The 11,485-nt window shown below is 36.3% G+C and overlaps 3 protein-coding genes across 9 annotated transcripts; 2 read left to right on the forward strand and 1 right to left on the reverse strand.

The window, feature by feature from the left end:
* The first annotated feature begins 982 nt into the window (after positions 1-982).
* Positions 983-3,570, forward strand: LOC111808860 (probable pectinesterase 68). The gene is made up of 5 exons (XM_023695070.1): positions 983-1,230; positions 2,197-2,386; positions 2,514-2,720; positions 2,827-3,065; positions 3,262-3,570. The coding sequence occupies exons 1-5, from the start codon at positions 995-997 to the stop codon at positions 3,416-3,418; spliced, it is 1,029 nt and encodes a 342-aa protein (XP_023550838.1). The 5' UTR covers positions 983-994; the 3' UTR covers positions 3,419-3,570.
* LOC111808858 (polyadenylate-binding protein RBP47B'-like) lies at positions 3,541-8,463 on the reverse strand. Of its 7 annotated transcripts, XR_002817137.1 has the most exons (10): positions 8,349-8,462; positions 8,009-8,248; positions 6,812-7,295; positions 6,133-6,206; positions 5,932-6,062; positions 5,599-5,695; positions 4,533-4,688; positions 4,159-4,259; positions 3,874-4,044; positions 3,550-3,749 (listed from the first exon to the last, which is right to left on the reverse strand). XR_002817137.1 is itself a non-coding variant. In XM_023695066.1 (9 exons), the coding sequence occupies exons 2-9, from the start codon at positions 8,141-8,143 to the stop codon at positions 3,954-3,956; spliced, it is 1,263 nt and encodes a 420-aa protein (XP_023550834.1). In that variant the 5' UTR covers positions 8,144-8,248; positions 8,349-8,462; the 3' UTR covers positions 3,541-3,953. The 7 variants fall into 7 exon arrangements, 5 of the variants coding, with proteins under 5 accessions (XP_023550834.1, XP_023550836.1, XP_023550835.1 ...); XM_023695066.1 differs by having other exon boundaries at positions 3,541-4,044; positions 6,818-7,295; XM_023695068.1 differs by having other exon boundaries at positions 3,543-4,044; positions 6,133-6,194; positions 6,818-7,295; positions 8,349-8,463.
* A 1,680-nt stretch (positions 8,464-10,143) lies between these two features.
* LOC111809113 (zinc finger protein ZAT9-like) lies at positions 10,144-11,133 on the forward strand. The gene has a single exon (XM_023695465.1). It carries the CDS (start codon positions 10,232-10,234, stop codon positions 10,988-10,990), a length of 759 nt encoding a protein of 252 aa, XP_023551233.1. The 5' UTR covers positions 10,144-10,231; the 3' UTR covers positions 10,991-11,133.
* The last annotated feature ends 352 nt before the right edge of the window (positions 11,134-11,485 follow it).

Raw genomic sequence — 11,485 nt, forward strand, 5'->3', positions numbered from 1 at the left:
AATATTAAAAAGTTTGAAATAATATAAAAAATTATTATAAATACTGAAATGTGAACTAGAAAAAAAAAAAGTAAAATTTTCAACCAAACCAATCAACATAATTGAGATTAGTGGTTGGGAGACACAGTCATATGATATTATTATTATATATAATAAAAAAAACTCATAAATTTATTCATTAAAAGTTTTCACGTTTAATGAAAATGAAACCACTGTTCGATAAAAACATCGCTAATCTAAAGAATGATCATGAGTTTATAATCAAGGAATACTATCTTCATTCAGAAGAAGCCTTTTCGGAAGTTCAAAGTGGACAATATCATACCATTATGGAGAGTCGTGTTCATCTAATAACCACGACGATGGGAACTTGAATTTCGACCTTAAAAAAAAAGAGTAAATTATCACCTGTTATTTATTTTTTTGTTTCTGGTTAATATTATTTATTTATTTTACTTTTAACCTTAATTCATTAAACTTTAATCTAAAATATATTATGAAATTTTGATATATTTTTTAATTCAACGAAACCGTGTAACAACAACCTAAAGATGCTAACTCGAATACCGTCATTTCAAATCCCAATTTTCATTTAAAATTTTCATGAATTTCTACACGAATCACAAAATTTGGGAAATTTTTATTTATTTATTTATTTTGTAATATAGCTTAAAATAATTGTTAAACGGATTAATTTTAATCACTCTCTCACATTCTTCCGCGGGAAAAAACGTTACTCTCTCTCTCTCTAGTAAATTCCCAAAAACAACCTCACTCAACAGCGGATATTACCAAAATGCCACTGCCGTAGTTGTAAGTGTATCCCGACCCAAATGACCGTTATAAGCAAACCCAAATAAATAAATAAATAAATAAATAAATAAAATTATTTATTTATTTTTAATTATTTTATTAGCGAAAATCATTCCATCCATCATCTCCCTTATATATAGATTTGCAGAACATTCCCAAATTCCCCAAACCTCTCTCTAAAATGGCATTCTCCCTTAACTCATTCTTCTTCTTCTTCATTTCCGTTCCGGCTTTCTTTCTCCTAGCCGCCGCCAAGCACCGCCGCCACCACTGGGTCGGACCCACCGGCCACCGCCTTATCAAAGTGGACGTCAACGGCATCTCCGGCGAGTTCCTCTCCGTCCAAGCCGCCGTGGATGCAGTCCCCGATTACAATACCGTCAACACCCTCATCCGAATCAGCCCTGGTTATTACGTGTAATGCCTCTTCTTTCCTTCACAACAAACCCAAACTTCATTATAAAACACTCATTATTTTCCATTTCATTTCTTTTCTTTTCTTCCCCTTTACGTATAAATCCTTCCCTCTTTTTTTTACTAACTTTCCCCACACGCCTTTACCTATCAAATCTTTCTAACCCCATAACCAATATCTTCATCCAATAATTACGTCTATGTCGTCGTCTTATTTAACTTGAGAAACAATATCTTGATCAATTGAGCTAGACCCGTGTCGTCGAGTTATATAACTCAATAGGTGATGTCTTGAAAAATTGAGCTAGACCCGTGTCGTTGAGTTATATAACTCGGTAGGCGATGTCTTGAAAAATTGAGCTAGACCCACGTCGTTGAGTTATATAACTCAATAGGTAATGTCTTGAAAAATTGATCTAGACTCGTGTCGTTGAGTTATATAACTCGGTAGGCGATGTCTTGAAAATTTGAGCTAGACCCATGTCGTTGAGTTATATAGCTCAATAGGTGGTGTCTTGAAAATTTGAGCAAGACCCATGTGGTTGAGTTATATAACTCGGTAGGCGATTCTTGATCAATTGAGCTAGACCCAGGTCGTCGAGTTATATAACTCGGTAGACGATGTTTTGATCAGTTGAGCTAGACTTGGGTCGTCGAGTTATATAACTCTAGACGATGTCTTGATCAATTGAGCTAACCCATGTCGTCAAATCATATAATTCGATAGATGTCTTGATCAATTGAGCTAAACCCGTTTCGTCGAGTTATATAACTCTATAGGTGATGTTTTGATCAATTGAGTTAGACCATGTTGTCGAGTTTTATAACCCAGTAGGTGATGTCTTGATTAATTGAGCTAGACCCGTGCTAGGAATTATACAATAAACTCAAAAGCTTTTAAGTTTGAGGGATTATAGGTATTATTAAGGCGTTTTGATTAAGGTTTTTTTTGGGAATGGAAATTTGCAGGGAGAAGGTGGTGGTGCCGGCGACGAAGCCGTACATAACATTTGAAGGAGGGGGAAAAGAGACGACGGTGATAGAGTGGCACGACCGAGCAGGTGACCGTGGTCCCAGCGGGCAGCAGCTGCGTACTTATAGAACAGCATCTGTCACAGTTTTTGCTAATTACTTCTCTGCCCGAAACATCAGCTTCAAGGTAAAAATAAATACCCCACCAACACTTTCCACTTCCCTGCCCGTGAACTTACTTGTCCTACATATTTCTACCATTTATTGAAATAATTATTTAATGGGTATTTCATATGTGGTTCACGTGACGGCAGAATACGGCACCGGCGCCGATGCCCGGAATGCAAGGGTGGCAGGCGGCGGCGTTTCGTATTTCCGGTGACAAGGCCTACTTTTCCGGGTGTGGATTCTACGGCGCACAAGACACCCTCTGTGACGACGCCGGCCGCCATTACTTCAAAGAATGCTACATCGAAGGCTCCATAGACTTCATTTTTGGCAACGGGCGTTCCATGTATAAGGTAATCTAATTTTAATTCCATTTCTTAATTTTTTTTAATTTCATGTATAATTTAAGGCTTTTAAAATTATAACAAAATCATTAAACGGCACCGTTTGATGCCTTAGGATTGCGAGCTGCACTCGATCGCCACCCGGTTCGGTTCCATAGCGGCCCAAGATAGAAACTCACCTAACGAGAAGACCGGGTTCGCTTTCGTCCGATGCAAGGTGACCGGTTCTGGACCTATATACGTGGGCCGGGCTATGGGCCAGTACTCCAGAATCGTCTACGCGTATACATACTTTGATGACGTGGTGGCCCACGGTGGATGGGATGACTGGGACCACAGCAGCAACAAAAACAAGTAAAATCTCTTCTAATCTCTATTGTGTGCCCTAACGGCCCATGATACCACTTCTCTTCTCTAATATGGGCTGGGCTGGGCTTACCCATCGATCTATGATCTTGGGGCCCAGTCAGTCAAATTGGGCTTATACAGGCCCAATTTGGCAATTTTGAAAGTTTATTGTTTATTCATACTTACTTTTGGGGTGGTGCAGGACTGTATTTTTTGGAGTATACAAGTGCTGGGGCCCAGGAGCAAGTAAAGTAAAGGGAGTATCATGGGCCAAGGAATTGGAGTTTGAAGAGGCCCATCCATTTCTTGTGAAGAGTTTTGTGAATGGCAGGCACTGGATTGCACCCTCTGATGCGTAGGCAGGCACCTCTGCAATGCAATGCAATGCTTCATATATCATAATATGTATTTTTCATATTTAAATTCATTTCCAAATATTTATATTATTTAATTTATTCAAATTGTACTCCAGAATTTTAAAAAAAATAGCTAATTCATCATTTAAACTTCATTTACTTTAGGCTAAATCTCAGCTGAGAAACGGTTTTCGGCTCGAGTTGCCTGTTAAAAAACAGACAAACGGGTAGTACATGTAGTTAATATGAATACAAAACAAGGTACGGAACAAAGCAGATGCTCTCCTGATACGAAAACGCCATTTCCGAATGGCGGAGGACAGCATCAAAGCACCTATCCCGAACGAGGAAAATGAAGTACGAAATTAAATAACAGTGTTACTGTTGTATAGTACACAGCAACAGTATGATGTCGATATCATCCTTCCCAAGTATAGTCGAGCATATAAAGTACATACCACAATCTTCCTCCTGCTGCCTTTGTGCACTGATGACCTACCACTACCGACGACAATGGAGATGCAGAGGACCACCAAGCTCATGTTTGCCTAACCAGTGACGAGGTAGTCAACCATAAAGGCCAGCCTAAAATAGCACTTTCGTGTTTCGAGAGGTATGCGTCGTTTAAACTGCAAAATTTACAACTTGATGTCAATGCAAAGTTCAAATGCTGATAGAGACTTGTAAATTTCCAAACTTGTATTGTATCTCCATAGGGACAAAAGAGAGAGAGAGATCCTAACCATTCAACATCTGGTGTATCCAGCGTATCATTCCATTCCTCTCCCTGTTCCACAGCAGGGACAGCACCAGCTACAGCGGCCAAATCTTGTACACCATCAACCTAAAAGAAAATAGTTCATGTAAATAGTTCCAAGATCAGAACAGGCAATGAATTTTCTGAATATATCAACCTTCATCTATACATATATTGCTCTTGATTCCCACTCATTTTATTCTGATTCTAAGCCTTAGCATCCAGAAAGTTCAATTAGAATTCACCCAATAGACTCCAATTGAAAATGGCTGCAAACAAATAGATTATAACAATCACACTGCCCATTACCTACCACGGAAGTATATACAGCTCTTGTCGTCTAAAGAAAATGAAACTTACCTGTTGAGGATACGAGGCATAACCCGAATATGCACCATAAGCATATAAAGATGGATCTTGTACAACTCCATATCCATAAGCATCATAAGCTCCTCCATACCCATAGTAGGCGCTCCACTGGTTCGGATCAACTTGCTGACCCCAAGTAGCCAAGTCCTAAAAATTCATCACCATTTCATCAAAGTTTACTTAATAGAGTGAACTCTAGTTCACTATGAGCAGTACACAGAGCTGCTAACAGAAAGATAACGCGCATAACCAATTTTATCAAGGAGTGCACAAAAGAAGAAAATTCAAAGTCCTTTCCTTTTCTACCAAAGTCCTGCCGAGATAAAATATTTGAAAACAATATATTATAATTAAGATAATGATTGTGTCTGATACAGAGTATTTAGATGATTTTCTGTTATACTTTTCTTAGGGTATACCTCGTTTCCATACATTTTCTTTAGATCCTATTTTCATACCATTCTGTTTTAACGTTCACAACAAAAGAAAAAGAAAAAGAAAAAGAAAATTATTAAATATGATGAAATGCAAGCCTTCTTCATATAGATGAATTTCAAATTCACAGGCTAAATAAAAGACTGTGCTGTCCAAACATGCTGATATTTTATGAAGATTTGCAATCCAGGCATTGTTTTAGCACATATGGTTTGAAAGGAACCAAATAACTTTTGAAGATAAGAAGTCTTCTTTTTATTTTTTTAGAAATGTACAGCTCCTTGTTTCTTGGTGAGGCTTTAGTCACAGAAAATTCTTCTGTAAATACAACATTTCTACCATTGTTAACAATTGAAAAGCCTACTCATAGCTTCTTTTGGGAGGGGATTCTCACGACTGGGCCCCCTAGGTTGTATCATTTTTCTTTAATTCATTCTCGTTTCTTATCAAAAATAAAAATAAATAAATAAAAGACAATACGCCTAATGTTTTATACACAAATTTATTGTGAACCCAAGCATTAAATTATAAACCGCATAATTATACATCACATCCACAGAGTAAAAGAATTTTAGTAAATCAAGTAAATACTTGTTCTGTACTGCAATAGAAGGTCAATTACCTGCTTGGCAGCTGGATTTCTACCCCAGGAAGTACGAACCACTTGTTGACCAATTATCTTTCCTTGCATCTTTTGGATGGCTTCTTCAGCTGAAGCCCTGCATGGACACACGTACTTAATCCAAGTCCAAATGTTCATGGTGAAATAAGAAGTTGATAACATATCTTTGAAAATTGTACGTACACAAAAGCTTTCTCCCTATTCCACAATAATTTTTTTCTTCCACTGACTATTATTTTTATTCATGGCCTTCTTTCGAGGCATAGGAACAGGAGCAAGAAAAGATGAAATTTAATCAACTTGCATCAATAAAATTATTCATGCTAAACATACCTCGTCCCAAACTGTACAAAACCACAGCCTCTCCCGGCAGGAATTTTCACATAAGTAGTCTCACCAAACTGCAAAAAAGTTTGCTTCAACTCCTCCTCTGTAATATTAGGATCCAAGTTACCAACAAATATCTGCATAAAGATCAATGTAGTAAGAGATAAGCACAGAAACCAGAGAAAATAACACTGTCACTTCACTTACAGTTGTGTTATTTGCATCGTAATCTGCTGGAAGCACAGGCACGGGTGTAGTGTAAGCTGGAACTGGGTACATTGCTGAGCCACGAGGCACATTGGTAAGTACGAGTTTAAAAATAGCAGTACCATCCCCTCCTAAGATTCTCTCTTTAGGTGAAGGAAAAAATAATAATAACAATGAATAAATTTCATTCGTGACTGACAGATGACATCTCCCATCAAGTTCGACATTGATTAACATTTTTATCCAAGAAAATCATAGAGATAAATTGTATTTTGGCATAGACATTATACATACGGAACAATCAACTTGACAAGTTTTCATCATAGATCCAAGAACACTAATTCAGCTAATATCTGCTAAAATTTCAGAATGGTCCATTTGTGCCTATTGAACTCCTAGCTCTAGGTTCGTTAATGCAAAAATGCTTAGCAGTATCCAAAAGAGAACTTTCAGTGAAAAAGGTGAAATTCAACTTTTTAAGCCAAATAGCTTCATATCTATGACTCCTCGTACAGATAGGAACCAGACCAGTTCATACAAATAGAAAACCTAGGAAGACCGGAAAGTTGGATGAAAAGTAGAAAAGATAGTACCCGCTCCATATGGAACAAAAAGATTAGAAAACGTGAGAAGTGATAAAATGAAGAAAAGGAAAGACAGTACAACACATACTCATTACCTTTACCTGGAGTATATTGCTGCTGAACACCAATGGTCTTTTTGGGTGTTGCTGCACTAATACGCATAGGTCGGGTTGAGCAATAAACACCATTCATTTCAGACATAGCTCGATTCCTTTCATTTTCATCAGCAAATTTTACAAAACCATATCCCTTTGAACGTCCTGTGTTTGGATCAGTCACAACTTTAGCACCCCTAACAGATGGATATTGAGCTCTAAAGGTCTCTTGCAACAGATAGTCTGTAACATCAGGAGCCAAATCCCCCACGAAAATAGAGTGCTCAGGGCCAGCGTCAGGACGCCTTTCTCCAATTCCAAAAGAGGCCCAATTCAACCTAAAAGTTTGCTCAGTTCCAGGCATCTGAGTCCCATTGTACGTCTGCAGAATTCTTTCTGCTGCTGCATGAGACACAAACTCCACAAACCCATAACCCTCAGGCTGCCCTGTGATCTTATTGCGAATAATTTTAATTGATATTACCTGCATTAAAAAAAATAGAATAGTTCACAAATAACAGAACACTCTCTTTTCTCAAGCGGCTTAAAGTTATAAGCTCTTACTCAAATACAATAAGACAAACAACAACTACCAGGCATCAAAAGTATATTTGTACTGGCCGTTGAAACATAACAACTACTAAAAAATAACTATAATTTTACACAATGACGTTTCGCTACCACGGCTCTCTTTAACATTAAACATCAAACTCATCCCCATTCAGTGGCATGAAAGGTCATAAGAGAGGCTTTCCCTACAGCTCAGCTCTCGTAGCAATAGACCAAAATACAAACACATTCTAATTTGATCACGCCAATTCACTTCCAAAGACCAGAAGAAAACAACTCAATTTCAGGAGAGCTTAATCGAGATGGCCGCCAAAATGTCATGGGCAGCTTCACATTGAACTGCAAAAGTATCTCAGACATATATCTAGTTGTTACTAGGGACATGCGGAATTTTGAATCCACATCCAATGGCTACGAAGAGGCAACCAGATTGAATCATTTTTCCTACTTTCAGACCTAGATAATAATCGCATACGCTATAAATTAACGAACAAATCCTCAAAAATCCATATACACATCTAGATTGAGAAACTACTGAAGTCCTAATGGGTCTATGATTAAAAGCAACATCATTAAACACAAAAGTGCCTAAAATTTTGAAGGAAAAAAAAAAAAAAACAAACGAACCTCGCCAGTGTGAGCGAAGCAAGAACTAAGGTAAGACTCATCGACCCAGTACTGCAAATCCCCAATCCAAAGTGTTCTAACTTCCTCCACCGAAGTTGGTTGATGGTGCGTTGGTTGACTTGCCAGAGTCGCCATCGTATCTATTGACACATTATCTTTTACTTTCGTTCAACTTTCTGGTGTTCTCGTGTACCTCGTAATATGGTTTCTACAGTGTATGATGCTCCGACGTCGCCGTCTCTGCAAATTAATCGGTGACTCCAAAGATTTTGGCGCAAAGCTTAAAAATCACAATAGAAACATAATCAAGTGAAGATATTTGAAGATTACAAGAAAAAACCTGCGGATTCTCGTCACGTCACCAGCCACCTCTAGGGTTCCGTTTTCGCCTCGGACCTTCGATTGAACTCCGGAGTACAGTTAATGGCAATTATTTACCCTATTTTTTCTTCATGTTTTAAATTCGCAAATATCACTTTATATTTAACCCGTAATATTTTAAAATTGACATTTTTTTTAGTATGTTAAACTTCGGTTTGTATTTGATCCTTAAAATTTTAAAATTGATACATTTAATTATCCATATTTAAATTTTATTTCTCACTATGATCTCGATATTTAAAACAGGTTTTTAATGGGTCCTTGAGCATAAAAAATAAAAATAAAACTCAACTCATAAATTACTTATTTAATTATTTTACTCGTTATATCATCGTGTAAATTGAATATTATTAGAAGGTGTAGTTTTACGTTGATTAATTAAAGAAAAAAAATCATGAATTTATAAGTAAATAATATAATTTTTATTAGAATATAACTTAAAAATTAAAAGCAAAATTACCAGAGCTATGAAAATTTAGGTTAATTTATTAATTATTAATTTTTTTTAATTTGACTTAAAATTAAAAAATTGTACTTTAATAATTGTGTTTATTTTGTGTTTATTTGATTATTAAATTTTTTCAGATAAGTTTAAATAATCGTTGTATTAATTTTTCATATTATATATTTTTAAAATTAAATATCAACCAAAAAAATAATTAATTTGTTAAAAAAAAAAAAAAAAAAAAACATGTTACATAATCAAGGTTGTCTAGGAACATCATTGTGGTACTCATGATAGGGTAAAGCGGATAAATATTGGTGATTTGAAAAATAAAATAATTAATTAATTTACTTATGAGCCCCCAAAAGTAGAATATTTGTAATAATAGCAATGGAAATGGAAAATTGTGGAATTTGTAAAAAATAGAGGGATCAGAAAATAAAAAGGACTTTAATTACTCCGACCGGCAAGGTTTGCGTGTTGCTTGTCCCTACTTTCCCATTCACGCCTCTAACTTTCTTAAACCTCTTGTCGTTTTCGAACCAAATTTGCCTTTTTATTATTATTAATTAAATCCATTTAAAATTACTCCACCCTCTATATTACATTAATAACTAAATCTCATAAAATTCAAATATCAAATTTTTACCAGTCACAATTCATCACTATAAACATAAAATATTTTTAATTTTCATAATAATTTTAAAAGTGGGGTAGAATTGAGTTGTAACCCTATTTTCAATATTGATCCGGTTAACCCAACAAAAAAGAAATGTCAACCCATAAAACGAATTTGAAAAATTCAATCAAACCGTGTCAAAATTTAGTGCAACTTATTTTAGAGAGTATATTAATTATAGAATATATCTCAGATTTTAGTAATCAGTTAATATTAAGTATTAGTTGGTTTGTTGTATCCTAAATATTCATATGAAGATTGAACTTTTATTCTATTATATATTGAGTAATAATATTTTCAGATCTATTCACACTTTTGAGTGATACATATCGTGTCAAACCCAACCCAAACTTTATAGTTTGGATTAGCCTACTCGAATCATTTGAACACATCTAAACCTAAATTAACAATTTAAGTGGTAACCATTTTTATTTTTTAAGGGGTGATATTGAAATTTGGATATAATTTTTATTAATTTAACCTAATAATAACAACCCTGAAAATAGGAAATACCAGCTTTTTATTTTTTAATTTTTTCTTACTGGGAAAGAGAATATTTAGAAAAGAAAAAAAAAAGAAAATATTTATTGGATGTGCTGTTTATTGTTCCTTTTGGTGGAGGAATGCTTGTCATCTACTCCTTTTAAGTTCCCAATCCCTTCTGTACTTTCCATTCCACCAAAAACCAAGAAAAAAAAGCTTTGATTTCATTTCGGTAATGGAGTCCCACATTTGCAAGCTCTGTTTCAAATCCTTAGCCAATGGCAAAGCCTACGCCGCCCACATGAAGGCCCATCTCACTGCCACCATGGCGCCACCACTCCCTCCGCCCACTCCTCCAGAGACCCACGGCGGCGTTCCCTCTTCCTTCTCCTCCTACTCCGCTGACGACGACGAATTTCGAGAAGATCCCAAGAGAATTTTCAACATTCTCCTTCAAGAAACAGAGAGCGAAACGGAATCCACAAACCCATCTCGGAAAAGATCCAAAAAGTACCGGAAACCGCCGTTGGAACCAAGCAGCTCTGTTTCTGATACTTCGCCGGAGGAAGACCTCGCCATGTCTCTGATGATGCTCTCACGCGATCGATGGATGAAACCAGAAACGAAATCATTGAAGGGAATTAAAAGGAAGAAAAAGTGTGGAAAGTGCACGAAATTGTTCCGATCTTACAGAGCTCTGTTTAGCCATGAAAAAATCTGCCAATTAGAAACAGAGCTCGACGAAGAACAGGAAGAACACGAAGAGTTAAAAAATGGGGGAACTAGAAGAGTCTTCAAATGCCCATTTTGTTTTAAGCTATTTGGATCAGGACAAGCCCTTGGCGGCCATAAGAGATCCCATGTTTTGAGCTCTGAAAACGCTGCTGTTAGTGTAAATGCCTCTGTTTCTTTGAAGCTTGAAATTAGTCTGATAGATCTGAACTTACCGGCGCCGATTGAAGAAGATGATTACAGTGTAGTTTCGGATGCTTGAGGAATTTGTTAATGATTGTTATTAATTAGTTGAATGGCCTGATTTTGATGGGTTTTGATCGTTCAAACAAGAAAACAATTCAGTTTCTTTTGTGGGTTTCTTGTTTTTTCTAGTAAATGGAAGAAGACGAAGGTTTAGTGAAAGAATTGGTCCAATGGGTTAATTAATTATGGGTCTTTCTTTTCTTCTTTATGTTTGTTTTGACCGTAGAAATGTGTTTACTTCGAGAAGACGAAGAAGATGATTAGGAAAGTTGAGTGGAAAAGTATTGCGAGTAAAGAGAGATTAGTGCTTTTTAAGAGAAATGAGTGAAACATTGGTATCGGATTTGAGACACAGCCCCGACTCCTATCAAGAGCAACAGTGAGGAATCTTAGACAACGAGTGAAAGTCCGACTCAACAATATTGCGTGAGCGAAAAAAGACAATGCCACTTGTAAAGATCTTTCGTGATACACAAATTCGAGAAAGAAGTCTCAACTAATTCCGTGTATA

This window comes from Cucurbita pepo, chromosome LG13 (assembly GCF_002806865.2).
Source record: "Cucurbita pepo subsp. pepo cultivar mu-cu-16 chromosome LG13, ASM280686v2, whole genome shotgun sequence".
In the NCBI taxonomy this organism is placed as follows: Eukaryota; Viridiplantae; Streptophyta; class Magnoliopsida; order Cucurbitales; family Cucurbitaceae; genus Cucurbita; species Cucurbita pepo.